The sequence below is a fragment of the Lepisosteus platostomus genome, chromosome 11, assembly GCF_059453375.1.
Source record: "Lepisosteus platostomus isolate fLepPlt1 chromosome 11, fLepPlt1.hap1, whole genome shotgun sequence".
NCBI classification, from domain to species: domain Eukaryota; kingdom Metazoa; phylum Chordata; class Actinopteri; order Semionotiformes; family Lepisosteidae; genus Lepisosteus; species Lepisosteus platostomus.
In genome coordinates, this window is record NC_142621.1 from 2,212,189 (window position 1) to 2,238,893 (window position 26,705).

A 26,705-nucleotide genomic window follows, 5' to 3' on the forward strand; every position below is an offset into this window, starting at 1 on the left:
ATTTAAATTCTATTAAAAATGTGAGAAATAATAAAGCACGGAAAGCATATGATATATGTAAAAAATACAAGTTAATTATATAACTTACTTATTACCTCTGGCGGTTAACTGTTTATTTTTCTGTTTGTGTTTATTTTCTTGTACCTAATTTGATCCTCTGATTGTATTTGTATTTGTAAATTCTTTACAAATTTAATAAAAAAATCTTAAAATAATAATAATAATAATTGCTTACACTTATATAGCGCTTTTCTGGACACTCCGCTCAAAACGCTTTACAGGTAATGGGGTCTCCCCTCCACCACCACCAGTGTGCAGCCCCACCTGGATGATGCGACGGCAGCCATAGTGCGCCAGAACGCTCCCCACACATCAGCTATCAGTGGGGAGGAGAACAGAGTGATGTAGCCAATTTATTAGATCAACTGATAATTTATAGGAATTGATACCCTGAAGAGTTCTCCCCCTACATTTGCTTTCGTCCACCGGTTGCAAATAAATATCGGCTAAGGTCTCCTTGTGCTGGTGCTGTTAGAAAAAAGATCGAAACTAGTTTTTGTTTCTCGCCGGTAAAAAAAAAAAGGAATCCCCCCTCCCTTCAAATCAGCTGATCGATTGTCCAGCTCGCGTCCGAGGAAGCGCAACAGTGGGTCGTTGTGACGCCGCGCGTGAAGATTCGGGGCGCCTCGGAGCGGGTCGGGCGGGGTCACCAGGATGACGGCCTTGACCGCACGCCTGCAGGGTGAGAGACCCTTAAATCGGACCCTTCTCACAACACCCTGCCCGCACCGGCGCCCGAGATTCACCTCTGGCCTGTCCCTGTCTCTTTACAAGTCTCCCTTTTGATCTTGAGATTTTTAATGGCACGCGTGTCGCTGCGGTCATTACTGGGTGGCACCCAATCGGTCTGAATACACCCACGCGTTTTAAAGAAAGAGACGTCCACACCTCACTCGCCCTGGTCCTCGACATGTCTGCTGACATAAATGACACGGACACGCGTGACGCCTGCGCGTTGCTCTCAGCAGGAGACGCGGAGAGCGCGCTCAGGAGCCTCCTGCAGGACGATGTCTTCGTGGATTTCTTCAACACGTTCCTTAACTTGCCAGTAAGTGTGTCCCCGCTACCCCAGTTGCTTTATTAAATAAACCAGTGTTTCCCTAGTTTTTTTCCTATATATGACATTAACCTTGGCAAATCACAACCTTGTGGTTTTGTTCTCTGCACTGTTCTCTGTTTTAAAATGACGTTTTCTGCCTAGGTGTTTGGACAAACCCCATTATACTTTCTGGGAGAGAATAAATGGTTCCTGTGTCCTGAAATCCCTCCTCAGCAGGTGATCCTAGCTCTTATTGATTAATGAGACTGTCAGCCAGGATGTGGCTCATACAATATCATTTAAGGTGTATTGTTTGATTTGGCAGAATTATATTTGCTAAATCTGGTAATCCTCCTGTGTTTTTACCATCATTACTACTTTCAAATGCACTTTGGAATCAGAGTAACAACACATGAGACTGTAAATCGGCCCACTATATTCATCTCCGGTCAGAAAGCGATGTATTTTTCTACCACCACATTCATTGTTATGTGCCCCAAATAGATGTTTTGTGCTCAGTAATAAAATCAGGGCAGTACGCTAAACGTCCCATTTTCATATACATTTTCACACGTGGTTGTCTTGGTCTGGTCACGTCTGCTTGAACACGTAACGCAGAGCACAGATACAGCCTGGCTTTCAGCTCCTGGCTTAAATGGCCGACCGCACCCTTTCGGTCTGACTCGCTCTCAGGCAGACAGCTCTTTACTCCTGCGGTATCTTCCAGCGATGCCGGAGGGGACGAGGGGGGGCGGGGGGGTTTCAGACGAGTACGGCGCTGACAGCTGCCTGAACTCTCTGTCTCTCACTCAGAAAGCGGCGACGGACAGGTTCGTCAGTTGGCTGGCCGAGCACCGCTACAGCTACTTCCAGAAAACAGAGTTATACCTCTATTACACCCTGTGCAAAGAATTCCTGCAGTTCCCAGAAGCCCAAGGGGAAGGTAAACGCCGAGCACCGTGCCAGTGGGAGGATAATGGCTGGGCCAGCTGGATCGGACGAGGTGCCGGGGTGGGTCTCTTGCGCCTCTGTCCTGTTTCAGGCACCTTTAGGAAACCGGGCAGTTTGAGATCTCGGTCAGCACTGACGGTCAGACACCGCGAGGGTGCGATCGAGCCCTGCCACGTGTTTGTCACGGTGCCGAGAGAGATGAGGGTCTCTCCGCTCGTGTGGAAGTACGCCAGGCGTGAACACCAGTGGAATGATACTGGATATCCTTCAGTCTGTGGCTGGCGAGCCGCTTGTGGCGCTGGTCATGGTGGCCTGGTAGCCAGTAGTCTAGAAAGGGGGAAATACAAGACGTTTTTTCTGCGAGTAACGGTACTTTGCACAGCCCCCCAGCTCTCCGCGCCCTGTGACGCCTCGGGCCTCGAACCTCGAGCCGGCGGGCCTGTCCGGTGGGTCCCGGCCGACCAGTGGCTGCTGAGACGATGCCTGGGCAGCGTGAGGGGGATGAGGCGGTTCTGCTCTTTCGTCAGGGGCTCCTGCGGTATGTGAGGAAGCCGCGGCCTCCGACCTTTAACCTCTTTACCCTCGCTGATAAGAATCTGTCCCCCGCAGCAGGGACAGGAAGGCCGCAGGCGTTGCAGCTCTGCACGTTTCACACAGGGTGGTGAGGGCGGTAGGAGAGTTGCCCTTCGACTGGCGTGTGTTCAGGGTCTTCATCTCTGAGCTCCAGAAGGATCCAGGGCCAGGCGCTCCCTGGTCGAGCTGGTGCAGACCTCGCTGACACCCATCTCCTGTGTGTGTGTGTGTGTCTGTGTGTGTGTGTGTGTGTGTGTAGGAGAGGAGCTGCTGACGTTCTGGCTGAGGGTGGAGCAGCTCCTGCTCGTCGACGAGCCCGGCGAGTCCCGGCGGCACCGGTACCGGGCCCGACTGGCCGTGCTGAAGGCCATGCACCTGTGCGAGGGCTCCAGTGTCGCAGCCACCTGTCGGGTCACTGCAGGTCGGGGAGATCTACCGGGCCTGCTGGTGCTGGGTCACCAGAACGCAAGCAGCACGATTAACACCATATCACAATTGACACCATTAAACGTGATTTAACGGTGATCAGAGGAGCAGATACAATACGACCTTCCCTTTTCTAAGGGAGGCCCCGGTGTTCTTTGCTTGTGCAGGCTCTTCGCCGCAGATTTCCTCCGGCGCCCCGCCCGGCAGCGAGCGGAGGGAGGTGCTGGCCCAGATGCAGGGCCGGGCCCTGCTCAGACTGCGCTGCTACTGGCTCCCTCGGTTCCTCACCCACTGCAGGCGGGGCCTGGCCCGGCTCCCGGAGAGCGGCGGGCTCCGGCGGGGGTACGAGCAGGGGGCCGCTGCCGGGGCGGCGCCGGCCCGGCCCGACCTGCCCCCCGGCCCGGCGGCGCTGGGGCAGCCCGAGGGCTGCGGGGGGGGGCCGTACTCCTCCCGGCGGACCAGGCAGCGCCTCTGGCGAGCTGCGGGCCGCACCGGCAGCAGCGGACTGAGGCGCCTCGAGGACGGAGACTTCTCGGGCCCCCAGTGGGTCCCTATGGGGGACCAGGGGGTCGGCGAGGGGGAGGTGGGGGTTCGCGCGGGCCGGGGGCGCTTTCTTCCCAGCAGGCCGGCACGCGGCGGCCGGCTGCTCGCGGCAGAGCCCTCTGGGAAGCCCGACGAATACACCCGCCCCCTTCCTGCTTTTGAAGCTCTGGCGTCCGCGGGGAGGGTCACGCCTGTGTGCCGCCTGCCCGCCATTCCGGCGGCGCCCCCCCCCGGGGGAGACCGCCGCGCCAGCGAGACCCTGCACTCCGCCCTCTCCGCGGACGGGCTCGCGGGCGGCCCCTTCCGGAGCTTCCTGGAGTCCCGGGGCCGGGCCCCCGAGCTGCTGGGCCTGGGCCTGTGGCAGGACATGGACAGCTTCCTGCACCTGCTGCTGAAGCTGCAGGACGGCTCGGGCCACACCCTCCGGCAGGTCATCGCCGAGAGGATCGTGGGAAAATACCTGAGCCAGGACGGTGCCCAGCGGCCCCTCCTGGAGAGGGACACCGCCAGGCAGCTGCGGAGACTCCTGCCCACTGGGCAAGTCACCCCCTGGATACATGTGGCCAGGAATGAGATCGCCAAGGTATAAACGCACGGATTCATGTTTTTATCTTCTGGAGTCATTTAAGTTTGAGAGTTCTTTTGGAAGCAAAAGGCTTTTTTTTTTTCCTCCAGCGTGCGGTGCATCGCTTGACGTCTGTCTGCTTTGCTGCACTCTTGCAGGTCCTCTGCTCCTCCTATGACGCTTTCCTGGACGACGAGGATGCGCAGTTCCTTTCCCTTGTGGTAACTCACCGATTGTCCGCTGACGGGGAATCCGCTCAATGTGCTTCCACTCATAAGGTCTGCTGTGGGTCCGCCTCCTGGTGGTTGTAACTAGAGCACAGTCAATGCCGTTGACCATGAGATCTTGTCAGCTTTCTCAGAAACCCGCAGGCAGACAGCAAGCGTTTGCTCGTTTTTAACGTGTGGCGTTTCTGTTGCTTTTCTGTCGATTTTAATTACGGACGTTAAACCATAGTGCCAGCCAGGGAGCACAGCCGGGTTATTGGGCCTTAGTGGAATCTCTTTTTAGAAGCACCAACAGGCAAACGAAGGAAAATAAACGGAGGAGTAAAATGTATATTGCGGTGATGTGCATGGTGTTTAATCCATGAACTCCTGCCAGGAGTCGTGCAGGAAATCCTGCTCTGCTTGTGTGCGAATTCGTACTGCTGCCGAGATTTATTCCGTGTAAACTACCAAGCAGCTACTGCGTGTGCTGAATGTGTGATAAGAAGTGAGACGTGATGAACTTGCTTGATTCCAAGCCGGTTCGTTTTTTAAAGCCTCTTCGGCGCTATTTTTATGGAGAACTACATAAAGCTAAGTAAGCAGGAATAAAAAATCCCCGAACAAACAAGCGACAACATGCTCAGTCTGCAAGAGCTGGCCATAAAGAGATGTTTATAGGTTCGTAAAACGTGACATTGCTGATGTTCTGCAGTTAAAACAGGAGATAAAACCTGTGCGTTGCTCATTTCCGGGAATTAGGGCTATAAATGCTATACACAGTCTATCTGTGCCTTTTGATTGTGTTTTCTTCAGTGCTTGCCCCAGTGCAACAGCATTTTAAACCCTGTGAGGCCGAGAACCAGAGCTGCACTGCCCCCTGGTGGGCCGAAGCCGGAGCTACAGGTGAGGAGAATGAGAGAGGCCTTGGCGCTGTGCCAGGCCTGCTCCTTCTCGGGGGAGCCTGGCCTGTTGTCTGAGGACACCTGGGACTTAATGGCGCTGGAGGATGTCAGGAGAGGAGGATCGGTCCACCTGAACTACAGAAAGACCAGTGAGAAACGCCGTCTGTTTTTTTTTTCTTCAGATTTATTCCTTTGCCACATTCCCATTTTAATGAATTAATTAAACCACCTCCAAAGTGAAGGTGAAAGGGATGCCTGTTTTTCGGGATCGGTCAGCGTCGGGGGGGGTTCCCTGGTTTCCTGGATGTGGCTGTTTTGGCCAACGTAAAAGAGGCGCCGCTGGGAAGTGATAATAATAATAATGTTTCTTTATGAGGCCTATACAATTTCTTGCATTAGGAATTCATCTTTTCGCCTACCCCAGCTTTTTCACCATGGAGACACAGACAGGGAGAGAAGCTGGGGGTCAGAGGACAGGGTCTGCCATTGTACAGTTAGGGTTAAGTTAACTGACCTTTAAGGGTTAACTGCCCTGGAGCAGTTAGGGTTAAGGGCCTTGCTCAGGGGCCCAACGGAGTAGGATTTCTCTGCCAGCCGTGGGATTTGAACCGGCAACCTTCCAGTCACAGGCGCAGCTCCTGAGCCACAGAGCCACCACTCCCTCCCGAAAGCGTGAGCTCACCCCACTTCCTGCTTCTCATCCTGTGTGTCTGCTGCTGCCGCAGGTGTCCTGGACCTGCCCTTTGAGGAGCTGGCCCTGAGACACCCCAGGCTGGCTGCCCAGGAGCTCAGTAAGAACTACAGGCTGTTCTACACCAGAAAGCCCCTCCTGGGTACGCCCACCCGCCCTCGTCGCGCCGCCTCCGACGTTCCTCAGGGGGCAGGGAGAGGGTCTTCTGTGGGCGAAGGTGTGGGGGAGTGGGGGCCGTCGGGGAGACAGCGCGGGCCCCCGGCTTCCACACGCATCTCCACGACTTCAGTGGCACGGAGCCCCAAGACGATTTGGAGGTCTCGGCTCAGGCCTCCGTCCGCCAGTGACACCGCGAGAGGAGGTCACCGTCTTCCCCCTGTCCCCCTTCCCTCGGCGTGCCGGAGCCCCCTGTCCCGAGGGAGGAGGATGCAGGAAGGGACTGCAGGGCAGAAGGAGCTCTGTGACCCTGGGTTACCCCCTGCCTGGGTCCCACGGCGACGAACAAGGGCTGGGCTTGGGGGACGCAGGCTCCTGCCACAGGGCTGTCATTGCAGGGAGGTTACAAAGTCTATATCTGGGCCTTGTCGGGAATTAGCTGTGTGACGGGGCGAGCAGAGTGCAGTTCTCGAACACGTGTGTTCCGGCGTCTGCAGGTTGTGTGCGTCAGCGAGTTGAATGGCGCAAAGAGTGTGTCCCCTTTGGGTCAGCTCCCAAAACAAACTCTGGGATTCATTTCAGTTCCTGTAAAGATAAGAAAGCCTGATGGTTTCCAAGCTGCTACACAGCTTCTACCTAACTGGAAAACACTGGGGGGGGGGGTGAAAAGCACGTACAATAGCAGCCAGTTAACTGAGAAAAGGTTCAACCAATTCTTGGAAACTGAACGCTCTAACTTTTTAAAATGCTGGACGTATGTGCCACATGCACATGTGCCTGCTTTCTGCAGCACCTGAGACATGGTAACCTCACGTCCTGCCCTGATGTGCTGATGTGTATTGAATGGACTGTGAAAGGACTGTGTTTAAGTGACGCTAAGTGGATTTGAAGATTACCCCATGCCTTTAGGCTATGTGATTTTAAGTAAAGACCCTATTAACTTTCAGAACAGAGCGTTGCCTTACTTGTTACCTTGTTAATGTCAGTCAGCTGTCGGCTGTAAACCATCAGGCTAACAGTTAATATTTATCTGGTGTGTGCTTTTAATGTGTTTAAACATTGTTAAAATGGGAAGGTGCACAATTATTTTTGTTTTATGTGCTGGAAAATCGGTGTTGAATTATGCTGAAATAATCAAATTGTGAAATAGATAATCCACTTCGTGCAATTACTGAGAAGGCATCGGTTGTGAAAAACGGGCTCTACATAAAACGTTTTGTGGTTGAGAGTTCCCTCTAGTGGTTGAAGACAGTCAATACAGTTGCAAGATCCTGCGCCGTATGCTTTAGTGTTTTAGTGTTGTATGCTTTAGTGTTATTCATTCTCCCTGTTGCTGGTTTGGATAATTTCAGTAAGGTGGTTAAACAAAAACTCCACTGGCAAAATCCTAACCGGCTCCTGTTGATTGACTTGCTGTCCTAGTCCCCGTAGATCCTCAGTGTATTTATGTTAAAAAGACCTAAAACTGATTATGCAGCATCTTCCTTTATATGAACTTCCCTCCCTGTGTGTGTGATCCTGCCACTGATACACCTGAATGTACTATTCCTGCAGTCATGCACAGAATACTTCTTAATGCCGACTGCAGGGAACAGCTCCAGGCAGCATAAACATCGCAGCTCAGTGCCCTGAGATTGCAGGCTGTGCCATTATAACATACGTCCACTCCTCGTGTACTGACCTGTGGCCTTGAGGAATGCAGAAAAGCAAGTTTTATTAAAAACCAGTCTGTGGCATTGCCTTTCTTTTGGGTCAGAGTTGATTTTTGGAAATAATAGGACACAGGGATGTATACCATTCTGCATTTGGATTTGTTTATTTTATTCCCTAGCAAGCGCAAAATCCAAGCCAGTAGCAGCCAGCGTTTTCTTAAAGAAGACCAACCTTACTTTCATGAAGAAAGGCAACAGCATTGTTCGGAGGCCATCCCTGAGACCAAGGTACAAAGCTCTTTCATTCTCCTTCAGTTCGTCTGACGATAGAGGCCAGGGACAATGGGCTTTTAGTCCTGAAGTTGTGATGAACGTTCTGAGTTTGTAATCGAACGTGTCGGTGTTTCATCACAACCCGCCTTGTGGTCCTGTTTCTTTGTGGGTGTGTTGCTAATGAATGGGAAACCTGCTTTCCTGTAGCTCCACTCACTGTGGAGACGTAGAAAGCAGGGGTGTCAAGTTTGCACAGGCGCCTTTCGATGGCTTTGGAAGATTGTTCAGATAGCATGGTGGCGCACTGCCCCACAGCTCTGCAGGGTCTGGGGTCCCTCCCGTGTGGAGTTTACGTGATCTCCCCGTGTTCGTGCGGGTTTAGGACTACCATCCCATCCAGGGTACAGTCCTGGGAGTCTGGGATGGGCTTGGGACTGCTGATCAGTCCCCCCGAGATCATGGAAACTCGGGGTGAAGACCGACGATGTTGACTGAAATCTGTAGAATCAGAGTTCGCTGCAGTCGCAACGGTGACGAACATTGACCACAACACCTGCCCAGAGAGAGGTTCCTGAAAGCCACTTGTCCTGCAGGGGGCTGGTCTGTCAGTTCATGTCCCAGCTGCCAGCTAGGATGAAGCTAAAAGAAACCTAATTTATATGGGATTCTTATCAAGATATAATGAACCAGATGCTCTGATCCTCAAGAGGGGTGCAGTCTGGAAAATTGCCTTTGAACTAATTTCTGGTACAAATCTGTAGATCAGATCTCTGTAATATCAAACAGTTATAAAACTGCTGTTAAATTGGAAGCATCAAAGAAACATTAAGTCAGGACCATGAGAAGAGACTATATCAAGGCTAAATCTACTCCCCAGGAGCTTTTTCCTGCAAGATCAACACCTGCATCTCCTCGAGACTGTTGCAGTGCATGGAACTGAATGAGCAGCAGTCACTGGGGAAGGCGTGCTTGTTCAGGTGTGCGCTCTGTCACGTTCTGCCTGTCACCGAAAGGTCCCTGGCGGATGTGTTGAGAAACCCAGTGAACCTGGACTTCTTCAAGCGCTTCCTGAAGGCCTACAACGCCCATGGTGCCTTGCTCTTCTATCAGGAAGTGGAGAAGCTCCGGAGCGTGAGCAAGCCCAGAGTCCTGCAGGCCAGGATCGTCAGCATAGTGGACAAGTTCTTCAGCCGGCACAGTGATGTCGGTAAGACCTGTTTTTTAAAATAAAATCAGGAAATCAGCTGCCCCAGGTGGAGGAGTTTAAGGACCTCGGGGTTATGTCACATCACGTCTAGGGGCAGAGGGAATGGTGGGATTGACCATCAGCGGCTGCAGTCATGCAGTAACCTACCTCCCCATCCGGTCGCTCTCCTCGGGCCATCCTTTCAGTGGCTGGAAGAGCCCGACGGCAGGCACGCGTGGGGGAAACAAGCTGTCCCTGGGGGGCTGCTGGGCTCGCTCCCGGCGCCAGGGGGAGGAGCTCTGCGACCCAGAGAACCCCGGAGTCGAGTCGCTGCTCCTCTGGGTCGAGAGGCTCGGGCATCTGGTGGGGACAGCCCCGGGGCGCCTCCTGCTGGCGTACCAGGCACAGCCCGCTGGGGAGGGTCCCAGGGGCAGAGGGGTGATCTCTCCCGGCGGGCCTGGCAGCCCCTGGGAGTCTTTCAGGAGGAGCCGGAGACCGAGGCTGGGGAAGGGAGGTCTGGTCTGCTCAGGGTGCTGCCACCTCGCCTCTCCCCAGGAGTCAATGGCTTCAGAAACCGGGAGGATAGATGGAGGTTTTGTGGACTTAAGCCATTCCACAAACAGGAACAACGTAAGTGAGAGGTCAAGGTTGTCCTTCCGGCGTAACCCCCACTCTGCTGAAACATGTACCTCCTCAGAGGGGTCCCTCCAGTGTGACGCCAGCATCGTCTCTCAGATCCCCAAGATGCGCCGCGTTCCTTTAGACGTGCTCTTCATGGCCCAGGACCTGGTCGTGAAGTCTCTGGAGGCGAGGTGGTGAGTAACCCTGTCCAGGACCGGTCCGCTCCTGCAGGGGGCTGGAGGCGATATTCTCCCATCCCCCAGGACAGCTGCTGGAGTGAATTCAAATAGCCCTTGCAAACGTCTGCAGCCCGCTTTGCCGATGCTCGTCGCGATGGCGTTTCTCCGGGAACGTTAGCTGGCAGGAGATTTTCACAAAAGGGATAAAAAGAGAGCGTGATGTTTGTAAGATCCCGGCTGCCCTGATGTCTGCCTCTGTGCTGCCAACGCAGGTTCCAGCAGTACCAGGACACGTTCCCCCCCTGCTCCTCCACGGTCTCGGACACCTGCGACCGGGCGGCTGTGCTGAAGAGCAAACTGGTGAGAGCCCCTCTCCCTCCTTCGGAGGATTTCACTGGCAAAACACTGTCGTGTATGTCAGCCATTTAAAGTGGTTAGTAATAAATTTGTTTGTGTGGTGCCACCAAATTTCCTCAAGTTCCTAAAGTTGCCTTTCACTTATTGCCTTTGGGCCTTTCATACTGAGGTCATGGCAAGGGCATTCGGTTTCCCTGCACAGCGACTTGAGAGAATAACATGAAGGCAGGTCTCGTCTCGGGATGTGATCCCCTGCTTGATTCTAAACCCACTGGCCTGCTCTGGTTTTGTCTAGAAGCGGGTCTGGAGCATCTTCAGCCGGTACATTAAAACTGTCTGCAGATTTCGCAGCGCCATGAAGGACACCCCGACCAGGAGTGAATTCGAGCACTACCTCCGACACAACTTCCGGGACTTCTCAGAAAGTATGTGTGCCGTGTGATACGTTTCAAACCGAAGTGTGTGTAAATTGCTATATCATCATTATGCCATTAAGCTAAGCCATGCAGATGAATTTGGCGATCTGTGGTTAAGATCATGCTAGAGCACTGAAGTGAAGAAGTTAACTATGTTTCTGCTATTCACTGTTTATTATCAACTGTTTTGTAGCAATGTACTGTCTACATTGTGGGGTGCTGTTGGTTGTACTGTGCCTGTCCTGAGAGAACAGCACGAATTAGAATCCCATTGTACATGTGCACACGGCAAATAAACTCCTCTGTCTGTCTCTTTCTAACTGTTCTGCCTGGACAGTCTGATGCTGCTGCCCACAGGGCAGTCCAAGCCCATGGGATGTCAAAGGGGGATTTAGGTCCAGACTTTGACTTGGCCAGTCCAAAATGTGAAACGTCCTTTTCTTCTGCGACCGTATTGTGCTTGTGCATTCAGGACGTGTTGTCTTGCTGTGTGGCCTGACTCTCTCCTCCAGTGTCTGCCGGTACAACGCTGAAGTCATAGTTCTGTCAGTGACCTCAAGCCCTCTGGTTCCTGAGGCAGCAAAGCATCCCCAGATAGTCCTGCTGGCACTCTTAAGGCCTGGGGTGGGGTTCTTCCTTTGGGAGGTGGCGTTTGGTGTCCAGCAAACGTGTAGATACAATACAGTGCCAAGGAAAAGCCTTGTTGCATCTGCATGATCTACAGTTCTGATTAAAGAGTATTCTCTGCATACATTAGTCAAATATTTTGTGTCCAGAAGAACTTTTTGGCACACATTAAAAAATGTTTTGTGTGGTGAGAAAAAGGAGTGCAGGGGGTGGAGTCCGGTCCTCAGCGTGAGGAGCAGCTGTGTGTCCCGTGTCACAGAGTCTCTGTTCTCACCCAGCGGGTCTCATCTTGATGAAGTAAGGGTGACAGAGCTGTTGGCTTCAGCCCCCAGCTCGCTGCCACTCTGGTCTCTCGGAGAGCTGCGCCGCTGTGTCTTTCTCAGGTGGCACAGAGCTCGTCTCTGCCCACGACGCCGCCGGGGAGGGAGACCCATCGCACCTGAGGAGGCGCGTCGTCAACAACAAGTTAATCGCCGCCGGCTTCCTGGTGAACGACCTGTCGTTCTGCCTGGAGACGGAGCGGTACGGGGGCGCCGTTGGGCAGTTCCGCAGCTTCAGACCAGCCCCCTTCCACTGAGGAAGGAGCTGGAGGAAACGAAAATCAGGCCTAAGGGTTTTCTCCCGTTCATTGCAGTTTTCAGTTGTTCTGACTCAGTGTTTGTGGCACAGCATTCCATTTGCATGCCAGGAAGCCAGAACATGATACTTTGCAAATCCATTGCCTACACAGAAATGCAGTCTAGTTTGGCCCCTGGGCGGCAGGCGCGTGCCTGGGTCTGGTGCTGACGCAGTGCCTCTGGTCCGGGCCCCCCCGGCTGTGCTGCAGGTTTCGGAGCCTGGCGGACGCGGGCGCGGTGATGGCGTCTGCGGGCATGTACGGGGAGAGCGACCAGGCCGTGCTGCAGAGCAAAGCCGACATGATCATCAGGCTGTTCCTGCGGTCCGAGATCGCTCCCAGGCTGAGGGTGGGCCCCGCTCACTGATCCTTTAACAGGGCCCTGTGTCCCGTCGTCCAGCTGCGGCTTACAGAGCTCACACACGGTGGCAGCAGAGCTTCAGGGATGCTGTGTTTCCTAGAGGCTTCTTCCCTCTTTCCAAAGGAAACCCTCCAGCAAGAGCTGGATGGGTAATTAGTGCCATAATTAATGAAGGTAGAAGCTTAGGAATTTCAGTTTCCTTGTGGTGCTGTTTATAGATAGATAGATTATGTGATAAAACGTGTCAGTTGCACGCACCTGTTGTTTGAGTTGGAGCGGGGGAATTCACCTGCCTTGTGGAGAAGCCCTCCAGCTGAAATGCCTGTGCCTGTGTCTGTCTCGTCCCCCCGCTGTCTGCAGATTAACATCTCGGAGGTTCAGAGAGAAGCTATTCTGCAGTCTTTCTCGCAGGGCAAGGTCGACCGCGGCCTTTTCCACTCCGCGTTCGTGACCGTCTTCCCAAACCTCGTCTTTTGCTGGAAAAAGTGAGTTCCCCCTCCCCGCCCCGGAGCACACGCAAAATAAGCTGTCTGCAGCACTCCCACCATCCACAGCTCACCTCGCTGCAGATTCCAAACTTTCTTCCTAAGGCTGCCAGAGGCCGCTGCGCACACACACACACCCACCCACCATGTCCACATGTCTCTGCCCGGGACTGTTCACCCTCAGTGGGATAAACCCACAGCCAAACTGGGAATCTGAAAGAGCTGGAGCCTTTCTCTTCATGAACAGGTCCACTGTGCTCCCAGTGAACCGATCAACATGTCCTGATGCACAGAGCACCACGTTTAAGAGTTTAACGCCGCAGTCATGCCTGAAATGTTTTATGAAGCGGAGTAGTGTTGCACACCATTATGTGTCAGCTTAATTATCCCCTACTGGAGTTTACCTGCAGCATTACGGCACAGATTCAATTTTCCAGGGAGAGTGTCTGACTTCTCCCTTCTATAACTTTTAATTACGCCCTTCTGTAAAAGTCTTGCATTAGGCAACTTGTTTTGGAAAACATTATTTCACACTTCTATTTCTTTGTACCTGGTTTTCCAAGTGCACCTGTTGTTGGACTCGGGTACTGACCAGTTTAGCTGAACGGATCTGTGACAGCTGGTCATCAGAACAGATGTTCTGTGATTTGCGTTGATGATGTTCCTATACCACATGTGGCTTTGTACATTTTTGTGTTTAAATCTTTGTTTTCCCCTTGTCTTGACCTTTCTGGTGTGTCTGGGGCTGTGCTTGGGTTGCAGACAGCCGCTTAAAAAATAATTGTATTTCAGAGCAGAGCAAATAAAAAGATTATTGAGGCATTATTGGCCTTTCCGAATCTAAACTTCCTTCACACCCGCACTGTGGCTCCCTGCTTCCCTACCTCTGCCGTCACCTTGACTTGTTTGCTTTGTCAGGTTCTGTTCTCAGAAGGTGATGAAGACTCTGTATGGAGACGCGAGAGAAGTGAAGAAGAAGGACGTCGCTGTGACCCCCAACTACCTCTACCCCACCCTCCAGAAGGACTGGCACAAGAAGATCAAGACCATCCTGTCTGTCACTGGTGAAGTTCTAGCTTCAAGAGGAGCTTGGTTTTCACAGACGAGTGCCGGTTTCCCCAAACTTTGTTAAAAGGAACTGTTTGAAAGCCATAGCTGTCTGGAGCGGCCTGGCATTCCATCCTTATTTTAAACAGTTCTGCTCTGCACCTTTTTGAAGTTAATGAACGCTTGTTATTCTATAACACCCACTCACTTTCCTTCCCTGCTCTGCTGGTTTTGAGTGGTTGGGTGTCAGATCAAATGTTATATATTTCCAAAATACAAAAACCACCTTTTCAATTAGGTGGAGGTTTATCTTTGCATCTCTTTGCAGAAGTAAACTTTTTCTTTGGGGGGGATTTGCACTGTGACTTCAGACTGTTCTTCGGTTTGCCCTTGATGTCGCCTGGCTCCTCGAGCAGTTCATGTTGAAGGTTTGGTTCCTGCTCTTTCTTGGCAGAAGGCCTTTAACGTCTGGACCCTTCATATTAAGACGGGTGGTTGGCAGGGCCGAGGGCCTGAATGCCAGTCAGTCTGAGGGCTGGCAGACTCGGCACCCGCTGTGTTAGTCCTGGCCGGGTCTGCGTCACGTCAGGGGGATGTGTGCAGTAATGGGCTGCTCTTGTGTGCACCTCCAGATGAGTTCACCACTCTGAGGTTCACCCTGCATCGCGGCCTTCAGCTCATCCTTCCCCAGGCAAAACTGGACATCAAAGGTGAGGGGTGTTCAGTCTGAGGGGTGTTGGGTGAGGTGTGTTTAGTTCGAGGGGTGCTCAGTTAGGGTTAGGATTATGAGGGGTGTTGGGTGAGGGGTGTTCAGTTCGAGGGGTGTTGGGTGAGGGGTGTTCAGTTCGAGGGGTGTTGTGCGACAATGAGCAGTGCTCAGTATAGAAGGTGAGGTGTGTGCAGTATGATAAGAGAGGGCGCCCATACAAAAGATCAGGGGTATTTACCAACTGGAATATTTCACCAGGATTTTTAACAGCTGAATGATGGTGATCTGCCTCTAACCTCTAAGCGAATAGGTTTAGCCAGCAGGTTTTTTTTTTTGTTACTTGGTAGCATTGTGCTGTAATTAACATGGGAACACAATCCAGAGAAAAGAATCTTGTTCACATTCTAACGCCACAGACGTGTTCAGCAGTGAAGCTTGCTGGATGTCAAATAACTGTAACTGTACGTCGATACTCGAACAGCGAGCTGCACGTAGTGTTTTGCCTGGACGTACTTGAAACAGGTCCTTGTAAACACTCCTGCATCTGGCTCAGCCGGGCCAAGGGAAGACAAAGGGGAAAAGTGAATGCCTGATGCCCCAGCTAGTGGAAAGCATCATGGCAATAATACATGCTGATTGATGCTGTCGTCAGAAGGCCTTCATTTCCTTTTTACAAGTGGACAGATAATTCCTTTGTTACTGGCAAGTGTAAGTGTTTATGTATTATCAAGAATGAAGCCTCGTCTTTAGCTTTCTCCCTTCTGCTTAGTTAAATCCTTTCTCTGTTTTAGTTTCTTATTAAACAGGCCTCCGTGTTAAAATTATTTTAAAAAATGTACAAATCGCTTTAAATTGCTTTAGTGGACAGGAAAGGGTTGACAGAAAAGGGGACTGAGATTTCAGCCCTGATTATCTGGAGCTCACCTCACTACAACACCGTCCTGACTGTTCAGCAAAACGTTACAAACCCGTCTTATGTAGGCGAGGAAAAAGTGAGGACTTGCTTGGAATTTAGTAATTCTGTTGAATTAAAACAACTTTCTGAATCTGATAGAGCTACGTTTCCTTGCAATGTGCATGTGACAATTCAGACAACTTATCAAAAATGTTTTTATTTCTCTTTAGTGTGTTCCAGTGTCATCGCCCCAACAAAATCCCCCAGCCATCATCTCTCGGTTTCTCCCACCAGCCAGGCTGCGGAGTACGTCTGCACTTCCTTTTCGATCGCTAGACTCAGTCACTATACATCTGTGCATCCTGGGAATCTTCCTAAGTGGCAGGGAGACATGCAAGCTGAGAAATGAGTCCTTATTCTTCAAGTGTACAGTACCTCTGAACAGACAGAAAGCTATTAAAACTGCCCCTAAGGAAATGTGCGAGGGAAGCAATTGAAGAGCACACAGTACTCTGAATCCCACTGGTTCACTGCAATACAGCCAAGCGTGCGCAACACAAATACCATTGATCATTTTCTTTTCCTTCAGATATTTAAATAGGACTTACTGTAGAAAATGTAAGTCTGTATTTAAGTTATAATTACGATAATGTTTTGTTTCAGCAGGCATGCTCCACCTGAATTGCAGAGCAAGCAAAGGGAGCCTGTTGTGCAAGTACACAGGTGAGTGTGAGAGACGCCCTCTACGGCTGCAGTCATTTTGACGTACAGCAGTGCCTCTCTCAGGGCTGAGGGAGTGTTCCAGAGACAGGGGGCCTGTGGGACCCGGAGCTAATGGAGGCAGGAATGGAAAGGGCCCCCTGGGGATGTGTGTCCAGAAACACTGTTTCTTCTATTTGAGTGATACATGAGGAGCACCGGCCTGGGCTTTCGGCATTACTGAGGTTTCTACCGCAGAAGCCAGAAGGGCCCAGACTTGGGCTCATCCTGGGGGTCGACGAGCGATGTCACAGGGGCCACAGTCCCATCGGCTGGGAGCTGGGAGCTGGGAGCTGGGAGCTGTTTTCCTGGCCTCTTGCCTGTAGCGCAGACAGCTGTGGGATACACAGCTCCAGCCTGCGCTGAGCGAGCTCTGGCTGCAGCAGCCTGGCCTGTGTCACACGTCCCAGACAGACAGAGCTGCTTTTATACAGCCGCATCTGCAGGCCTTCAGCCAGCGGCCCTGCAGACAACCAGCACTGACAGAAGCGGTGCTCAGTGAGGGATTGCTGCACTGTAGTATTTCTGTAAAATATCTGTAAGTCGTATTACAGGAGAAAACAATTCCTGGTCTTAGTCTTTGCATAATACAGCAGAGAGATGTTGGTCAGTTTTCCATTTTGAGTAACTGCACCAGTGGAAAAAAAGGTATATAGTAAAAAAATTTATCCCTGAGTTCATTAGGGAGAGTGTTTGTGTCAGGGCCCCTCTGTCAGAGGTTCAGAAAGAAGATGGTGGGATGTGTTCTGTATACAACGAACAGTCCACATAACCATTTTTGCAAGCCAGCTCCCTGATTTATTAAAACAAAAGCTTTCCTTGGCTTAAGACATTTCACAGCTGAGACTGCGCGTAGAACAGGGTTTTCATATCTGTGACGCCTGACATTTGCCAAACACAGACTCTTACATATTTTCCTAATGAACCTCTCCTTGAAGGGGTCCTTCTCAGAGTCACATTCTTCTGCTTTTCAGTTCCCACCAGCCCCGTGCGGAAGGGACCTGTGCCCCTCAGCTGGCCTGACGCTGTCCTCCGATCAGAATGAAATAAAACTGGACAGGCTGTGCTCCTGGAACTGTAGGCCTTGTTCACCCTTTTCACTTTTCAGCTGTTACCATTGATTTTTTTTAAATGAGGTTTGCTCAGTGGGCTCGCACACTGTAATGGATGCTGCTTAATACCAGCCACTGTAGCTGTGCCAAGGAGTTTGCTTGTTTAGCCTCACGGTAGTACATCAATACTGCAGTCTAGGCAGCTGGGGTTCGACTCCCTGCAGGGGAGTCAGGGCGGCAGCTTCATTACGAATATTAAGAATTAACTGCACTTCTGTAGCGCTGTTAATCCCAGAGGATCTTACAGCACTTTACATATAGAAGAGGACCATTATATCCAGCTCTGAAGCGCCGCCCCCACTGGGGAGACGCTCAGCAGCCCCACTTTCACCAGTTAAAGGAAGCCTTAGTGAGTCCGGTATCAGCCCAGAGGGGAACTTAGGCAGGATGCTGGGGTCAACAGACCCAACTCTTCTGAACGATACCATGGGATCCTGTAGGACCCAATAGTGAGAACTTGGGTTTAATCTGAAGGACTCTGCCTTGTCCTCAGCATGTTGTCCCCAGCTGCCACCCTGGCCACACTCTAGGAAGTTGTGGTCCAGAGGGAAGAGCACCACCTACTGGTCACCTAACATCACTAAATGGAGCTGATAACGAAAGTTTGTGAGGGATGAAAAAAGCCAAGGTCAATCTGACTCGGCTGTCGGTAATTCTCAATCGCTGCTGATGTCATTTCCTCTCCTCAAACACTGTAAGTACTGGGCGTGACCCCCCCCCCCACCTCCACCCCTGGGTCAAACCCTGGGTCACTCCTCACTCTGCAGGGGGTCCCAGCCTCCTCGTCCCAGGACTGGGACGTGAGCCCTCAGCCAGGCGGGTTCAGCCGGACCAAAACACTCCATAATCCTGTCGGCGCCCTTAATTCCTGGGTCTTGTTATTCCTAGCGCTGCTGGATAAGGCACAGGAGCAATCGAAGTTCCCCGGCTCGAGCAGTGAGGTTCTCCTGACACGCTCATTCGAGGGAAGGAAGGGATGTGCTTAGTCTAACTGGAGGAACACAAAGGAGGCAGCAGGGTCTCACAGCCCCAGCAGCCTGGAGCCGAGCCCAGCTGAGGACTCGGCCTGGCTGCATCGTTGCCACCCGGGTCAAAGGCCAGGGAAATTTGTTTTAGAAAAATATATTTTTTTTCCTAATAGGAAAGAGTATTTTCCTCATTTCCATGTTTTACGCTGCTTAACCACGATTCTCCCGAATGGATATGCACCGTCGTCGTGCCGTATCTGAAATCTTCCAGCTGCCCTGCTGTGGGCCTCGCCCCTGTCCGTGACCGCGTGCCTGCACTGCGTCCTCGGGGGCTCTCCGGGCCTGTGCCCTGCGTGGACGTGTGCGAGTCCAGCTTTTTCCTGCTTGTCCGAGCTGACCTGAGGTCCTCAGCTGTTGGTGACCTACAGAGCCTGGTGAGACCTGGTGGACTGCTGCCCCCCACGACTCACAGGTCCACCTTGCAAAATAGGTCTGCGAGTTTTTTTTTCGATTTTCACATCTAAACCTTGAGACATAGGCACTTCCTTCAAGCACTTCAGAGTATCGGTGTTGTATTTAATTAATTATTCTTTATTAAATGGTTTTGTACTAATACTTCTTGTGTGTCGGGTATGACTGATCATTGACTGTGTTCAGCCTTCTGTGGTAGAACTTCTCTTTGCTAAACATTACTGGAAGCTAAAAGCAATTAAGCTCTCTTTATCTCAGTGTGAGGCAGTAGTGGTGTTTTTTTAAAGATAATTGCTCGAGTTCTGTGGTTACGTATGGTGTACAAAAGCATACATACAGGGTCCTTCCATTATTAATTATGTTTCCATAAAAAGATTTGGTTTGTGGGGAATTAGTATGCAGAACAATGTTTTACATATCAGAAAATTAATCTACACAATCTACATAGCAGTTTGAAATAACTGGAGTTTCTAACATCAAATAATTAGGACAGGCCAGCTGAGAATCATCTTGTATGCATTGCAGCTCATTGTAAAATTATCCCTTTGTTAACAATATAGGAAGGTAATTAAAAAGAGATTGAGAGTGTTTCTATTCACTAAAAAACTGTTGCCATTGATTTTTTAAAATCCTATGCTAACTAAAGTTAATTTACAACTAAAAAGCTTAATGCGTTCTCTATTGTGGGTGTGAGTGAATTATGAATCTGTCTTCAAAATCTGAAAGAAAAAATACAATTGACAATATTACAAAAGTGTATTATTAATGGTTCATGACAGAAATACTGCTTATGTGAGTTACTGCTAAAACCCATGTGAAGATCACTATGTCTGATACCATATTAAATTTATTAAATGTGACAGTCAATATAGAGTAAAACTGTATTCTTCATGCTGCATAAAGTTCTATTTAATATGAATCAGGAAGTTTGTCTCATTAGTCTTTCCTTTCACCAATAGATAAGGTTTTACTGTAATCTGGTGCATAATAATCTAAGATATTTGAAACTAGAAAAGTTATTGCATATTAAAACCACTCATTTGATAAATAATAGACATTTTGTATATGCTTAAAGTCATACTGATATGCGTTTTAAACTTTCTTAAATTAAGCCACAGTCTGTAATACATTGCTTCAGTCATTAACCTTTCGCCTCTCAGAGATACAGGCTGCAATTGCTAACTCTTCCTTAAACCGAACATCAACTTTCTGTATGAGCCACACTTCTTACTTCTTTACACAAAGAGCTGTGGGTGCCTGGAACACAAGTCAGGACTCCGATGCCCAAACTCCGCACGTCTGCAGGAAGTGATTTGATGGAAGTTTTAGTAACTGCTAAACTACCAAACACACATCCTATTGTTTGAATCTTTCGGATGTTCTTAATGAACGGGCCTGGATAATTTGATAAAGACAAAGATGATTGACATTTCAGTGTCTTTTATGCAAGTGTGCCAGGTCTTGTGAAGTGAAAGGTGAGTTATGGTGTCCCTCCGCTGTTTGGATCAGTGGTCCATGTGGACCAGGTGTCTGGAATCCGAGGAGAGCTTAATAAATCCCATTAGGGGACTGTTTTGTTTTTTAAACATGAGACCCTTTGGGCAGATGTCTCTTAGCGATTCCAGTCTCAGTGCGCTGTGCTGTTGCTGCAGTAGCCTCTGTGTGGTGGGCAACACTTGGACACGGTGAAGACCCTTGACCTCTAAGACTCCTCACATCATGCCTGATTGTTTTGTACTCCTGCTTCAGTTGATGGCTGCAAATACAGTTTGATGTGGTTACAAACGGCAGCCACATAAACTGATCATACATTTATACTGGTCAAATTACAAGTGGACAAACAGCAGCAACTGTTGAAGCTGTCGTGTGCCCTCCTGATGGTAAAGGGCCACGTGTTAGAAATGTTAAAAATCTGGTTCCTAAAAGCCTACTGGGTGGCGAATCGAAATGTAGAAGAGGCTGTAGGGGCAGCGGAGAGGAGCAGGGGCAGTTGGGTTTGCCCTCAAGAGCCATCTTAGCGAAATGTCACCGTGTGAGGGAGGCCGTATATTACAGACGGTGGTTTAATTCCCTAAACAGGCATTTAGAATTAAACAAACAGGGGCAAAATCCCCCTGTGAGACAGGGCTGATAATAATAATAATAATAATAATAAACTTTATTTTATATAGCGCCTTTAAAGGTGGCTTCTCAAAGCGCTTAAATATTTGATGAATGATGAATATTTACAGGCCCTGGGCTTGCAGCCTCTCTTTCATCACCCCGCCCCACTCTTAAATCTCGCAGGCCTGTCGCCAGCGCAGAGCCACTCCGAGGCCCGGCTCTCTCCACGCCGCGCCGCTTGGCCGGGGAGCGAGGGAGTGCGGGGGCGACTCGGGCCGGCTGCATCGGATGTCGGATGCAGCGCTGGGATCCCCACCCTCTGCATCGCACCTGTCCCGGGCACGGCCCTGGGCCCCCTGCTCCGGACAGCTCCGCGCTTTAAAAGGCTGGCAGTTCTGGGGTGCAGTTCTGCTTGCCCTGGCTGTGTCTCGTAAACATATCTGGAATTGAGCTGGATATAAAATAGTATAGTATTTACCGACTACACCCTGGTCCGGCTCTGCAGTCTAGAGGCCAGGTCTCCGGATGAGCAAGACTGGCCCCGGTCAGCACCGGTCAGCAACTCCAAGGAAAACCAGGTTTTTGCGGTTAGTGGTGTTGGTGGACCAGTAGGTGGCGCCCTTCCGTCTAGATGAGAATTTCCCAAACAGTCCCCAGTATGGCGACCGGGGACACTGTACTGTGGGGGGAGGGGGGTTCATCCTTTGCACGAAACCTTAACTCAGTATCCTGGATAAATTCCACTCTGGGATTGTAAGATCCGGCCATCGTGTAGTTCCCCCTTCATCTTGTCTGCTGTGCCATGGGGTCGCTGGTGCAGAATGGCTGCCAGGTGTCACCCATGTCACGACTATAGTCCCCCCTCCTTAAGGGTGCTCCAGCCCTTTCACTAAAGACTTCATTCTCTGTACCTGTTTCCCATTCCCTGCCCACCTTAAAAGCCAGGCGCTGACGCTCTTCCGGGCTCTGCATCTGATTTCCATATCGTGCGAGTCCGGGACCAGGAAGCGCCTGGTCCCGTTAAGGTTTTAACCTCCGTTCCCGTTCCTGTTCCCCGTCCGCCGGTTCCGACCCGGCCTTCGTGGTTTTTAATTCCGAGTTCTGATGGATCTCCTGGTTTTGGACTTTCTCGTGTGTTTTTGGATACTCTATGGATTACTCTCGGATTGTTCGCCTCGGCCACACCTCCCCCGTTCACCAGCGCACCTTGGACACGCCCCCCTGTCTTCAGCCCTGTTTTCCTGCATGACGTTTCCCCAGTGTTCCCCCACTTCGTCGGATTGTGTCGTCCGCATAGGGTCCGGAAAGAACTGTTCGTTACAACCCAGGCGGGGCTGCACAGAGGTGAGCCACGTGGGTCCCTGTCCTTGTGATGGGAACCTCTGTGTGAGCGCGGAGGAACTGCAGTTAGAGCTATTAGCATTCACAACACGCCAAGCCGCGCACCCAGGTGTCGCAAGGTTGCACTTTGTTTAGTTTTGCCCCCCCCGAGTCGCCTCAGACAGCTCTCGCCGAAGCGCAGCCCCTCGGTTGTGCGGTAATGGAGCGCGTGGGCGAGGAGCGACTAGCACCCCGCCGGTAGACCTACGATCCCAGTAGAAAATCTGTGTGTGGGAGGCCTGGGTGGTCACCTGTCTGTCAGAGCCGCAAGGAGATTTTTTAGAGAAATGGAAAGGGCGATTACCTTTAGTAGGTAAATTCCCTTAAGGGCCCACATGCTGCTCATCTACCCCCCACCCCCCTCCCAAAAAAAGGCTTTCTTCTCTGGATTTCAGGATAAGTCCACGGGTCGAGGTCCAGGCGTGTCCCAGAATCCCCAGTGATGGTGCTGCTGGAATTGTGTTGGACGAGGGTGCCTGCAGGTTGGGTTGGGCCAGGCCTGGGCTCTGGTACGGAGTTGTGGCAATGCCAGAACAAGCTGCCCAGCTGTGTTATTGAACCAACACCCTGGGGGTTTTTTTCCAAGCGACGGCTGAATGAAGGCCTGGGATCAGTGAGCTACTAACTGAAGCGCTAGAGGGGCTGTATGGCCTCCCCTCGTTTGTAACCTTTCTTCCGTTCTTAAAAAAAGTCTTTCCCGACCCCGGAGTGCAGCTGCTCCTGTGCTGCTGCCCGCAGCGTGATGAGAGACAGCCCGGCCAGCTTCACGTGTGGCCAGAGGACATGCTGCTGTCCCCTGTGCCTAGTGCAGCAGCCAGCAGGGTGAAACCTCGAGCTGCGCGTTATTGGAACGTAGGATAGCTTGTGCCCGAGAGGAGGCAACAGCGTCCAGCCAGCTTGCTTGACTGCTGGCAGATAATTGATCCAAGCGTCTCGTGGAGCTCTTTCTGTACAGAGGGCTTGGTAGCACCTTAGACGACGGGGCTGGGCAGCCTGGCCCACATCCGCTCCACCCTTCACATCTGAAAACGTTTTAAACAGAGCTTCCCGTGTCCAGTGCAGTGCTCAATACACTTCCCCATAACTTCCAGGAGAGACGTGTTGGTGTCGGCTTGGTCAGTGCCTTCCAGGGATCATGTCCCCATGGAGTCTCATCTGTAAGCAGTAGAGATGAATTTTCTTCCGCCTACCCGTGCGGGACCCTCCTTTACACCCTGCACGAGGTCTGGTTGTATCATTTTTGCCCTGTTACCCACACTCTGAGCAAAACTGGACGCCACTGGACGCGAAGGAGGCCCCACTAATATGCGGGTGCAATCGCAACGTACTTTGTGACGTTACCGGGGACATTTTTTAAACAACAACAACAACAACAACAACAACAACAACAAACCAGGCTCGAGGCTGTATTTTAAAATACGGTATGCACACGTTTAGTGCACTTGAGAAGTTGCCATGGGAACTGCATGTGCCTGCGAGGGGGTGGGAGGGCGCGAGTGGGGATGTCAACCTGGAAGAGGGAGTCAATAACAGGAGTTCACGCGGCCTCCTGCCACGCCCTTCCCCCTGCTCTGTGCCCTGCCGCGGTCGCATGGCTCCCCGGTCTCTGGGGGGCGCCACCCCGACAGCTTCCCTTTCGCTTCGGCGGGTTTAATGAGGCAGCATTGACTCCCCGGGCCACGAACAGCGCTCTTGCGTGCCGTGTGCCCGGCAGGAACAGCGGAACGTCATCGTGACCATGGATGACGAACTTTGCATGGCAAAACCCGCGCCTTATTTGTCCCTCTTCCTTATTATCGTCATTAATTACATTGTCCGGCATGCTCTCCCCCACCCAGCAGACCCGCATGGCCGACAGTTGCTCCAGCTTTGTGATTTACAGTGCAAAGTGTAAGAAAGGGGGACACGCAGCACGGGCAGTGATTGCAAAAACCCTGGGTGGAAAAAAAAAAACACACACACCTTGAATTACCCAGATCATCGCTGCTAATCAATCGTGGTGATTCCTCAGTTTCACATGGATGCATCTGGTTGCAGTGTCAGTGCGATTGTGGCCTGTGCAGGACTTAACCAGCGGCGGGAACAGTCAAGTAAATATTTGCATGATGTGTAATAACAGACATGGAGGCTGGGAAGTTTGAGGTCCTCCAAGATCGAACTGTACAGCTTCACACACCAGCCCGGAGCTCGTCGCCTCTTCCTCGTTGCCTGCCGAATGTCAGATTTAATGAATATTTAAAAAAAAAAACAGGGTGTCAGCATGCTACATTGGTTAGTAATTGTAGATAAATCTTGCACTGAAAACAAACAGAATCTCTCGCAACACTTTTGTGAATATATAATTACTGCTGTAAATCCCCTAATTAGCCTGTTTGTCAGTGGCTGAAACTTGCAGTGAAAACAGCATTTTAACAGATGGCTTTCCGTTTCTTGGATGTGCCTGCTTCTGAGTGGGATATATGTACTGTCAGACACGCCACAGACTTTCTGTTGCCGGGAGCTTTTTCCACTGGATATGGCCCAGGGATGAGAAGTCAGGCATCGAGGATTTCTTGTCACTTGACATTGTAAATACAAGGCAGTGCTGTGCATGTGTGTGTGTGTGTGTGTGTGTGTCCGTGTGTGTACACGCGTGGGGGGAGGTTTATTTGGAAATGTAACGAAAGAGGAGGTCCTTTGTGGCCTGTTGGAGTGAGAGCGGCGCTTCTCAAAGGAACCTCCCGTCATGTTGTCGCATCGAGTGCGAGTTTATTTCTTATTTTTTATTTTTATTGTATTTTTTTTTTTAAATGGAGATGCGACGTAACTCGGCATGGCAGTGACGGAGCACCTTCACGTTCACGGCCTGCCGTGTCGTGTTAGAAACGCCTCTGTGTTTCCTCTGGCATGCTATGTCTGATCTTAACCGGTTGTACCGATATGGATCGTCCCACAGGGAATTCCAGCACCCCAGTTGAATCAAGCGCATTGAAAACGGGTAGCGAGTGTTATAGATTTGGCTCAACCTGCTCGGCTGAGGTTCAGCCCCCTGGCCGGGGGACCCCCCCCTGCAGAGTGAGGGGTGACCCAGGGGCAGCTGCACAGGGGGAGCCGGGGTGGAGGAGGGGGGCAGAAGGCCAATGGGAGGAGGGGAGGAGGTTGAGGTATGTTATTAATATTATATTGTCACTTAGGTAAGAACATCAGAAATGATTACAGCTGCTGTCACTTCTGCTGAACCTTTGCTGTGAACTCCAGCACGGGGGATTACCTTACAGACACACTGGAGGAAGGCCAGATCCCCAGCTCACACACCTCTGCTCACCTGTGTAGGTAGGTCTCGTACCCAGGTCACCCAGTACGCTCTCCTTACAGTTTCTCCCGCCTCTATCACATGCAGTAGGAACTAACTGAACTGCTGAATCCCATTATCCCAAAGTATTCCTTCCTTATGTGTTTTTTTTTACTAAAAAAGGGGGGTACAAGTAGAGTTCATGTGTGCTTCTGAAAGCAATTCGAGGAAGATGTTGATTCCACTCTTTAAGGAACAGGGGTGTTCTGTTAGCCAAACTGAGTGCCCTGGGGCTTTTAGAGGAGCCTCTCCGAGGACAATAACATTAGATCCCTTGGAAACCTGACTGGATTGAGAGTCCTTTATCCAGGCGTTGTTGATGGGAACAGGGAGTGAAGGCGTCCAAGATCCATTTTCCTACAAACCACGAAGGAGATGCAAGGAAAAGAAGACTTTGCTGAGAACATTTTTTAAGCGAAGAATTCTTGCCGATTAGCCGAGAGAAGGGGCTTCACCGTACAGCAGAACCACAGGGCCCCTCTCCGTGCGACTGCCTGCTCTTCCGCTCTTTCAGGGGAACAGCTCAAGCCTCTTCTTTTCCTGTAGATGCGCTGAGCCCAGGGCGAGCGGCACGCCGGCGCTCCACAGTGCTGGCATGGTAGCGGGGAACACAGACTGCGCAGCACAGCCATCTCCCTCCAGATGTTCTGTTTATTTGAAAAGAAGACGGAGAGAAGGCGAGGCCGACCACAAGACAGGGAAGCTTCTCAGAATTCCACACCGCTGAGCCAAATGGTGAACCAATATGACAGGAACATAAATACATCTTATCCTGCCTCTCTCTGCAGCCAAAGTCTGTTTTGCATTTGTCAGATGTTGTTGCTGTTGATGGGGTCCTCATGGAAACCTCTTATTATTCTCTTAAAAGAAATTTCTCCTGATTTCTGTCTGCTGGCCCGCTCCAGAATTTCCACATTTCATCTTGTGTTGGGGGTTTCGGAAAGATGAAGTGTGTGTTTCCAGCAAGCCACTGACAACTGAAGTACACAGTGTCAAAGCACAACTATCGGATTCCAGAGTAATGGAGACCACTTTGACCAGC

At 51.1% G+C, this 26,705-nt stretch overlaps 1 protein-coding gene across 13 annotated transcripts; it reads left to right on the forward strand.

The window, feature by feature from the left end:
• Positions 1-264: 264 nt before the first annotated feature.
• rgsl1 (regulator of G protein signaling like 1) lies at positions 265-26,450 on the forward strand. Of its 13 annotated transcripts, XM_088597812.1 has the most exons (25): positions 271-1,108; positions 1,262-1,336; positions 1,913-2,042; positions 2,433-2,588; positions 2,883-3,044; positions 3,217-4,175; positions 4,268-4,435; positions 5,180-5,417; positions 5,994-6,101; positions 7,947-8,055; positions 9,054-9,247; positions 9,924-10,041; positions 10,299-10,386; positions 10,679-10,808; positions 11,810-11,948; positions 12,253-12,391; positions 12,764-12,888; positions 13,807-13,952; positions 14,568-14,645; positions 15,770-15,845; positions 16,203-16,262; positions 17,273-17,375; positions 18,299-18,868; positions 25,506-25,644; positions 26,210-26,450. In XM_088597812.1, exons 1-22 carry the CDS (start codon positions 971-973, stop codon positions 17,319-17,321), a joined length of 3,585 nt encoding a protein of 1,194 aa, XP_088453938.1. In that variant the 5' UTR covers positions 271-970; the 3' UTR covers positions 17,322-17,375; positions 18,299-18,868; positions 25,506-25,644; positions 26,210-26,450. The 13 variants fall into 13 exon arrangements, with proteins under 13 accessions (XP_088453949.1, XP_088453947.1, XP_088453948.1 ...); XM_088597816.1 differs by lacking the exons at positions 25,506-25,644; positions 26,210-26,450 and having other exon boundaries at positions 270-742; positions 1,029-1,108; positions 18,299-19,768; XM_088597813.1 differs by lacking the exon at positions 18,299-18,868.
• Positions 26,451-26,705: the final 255 nt, after the last annotated feature.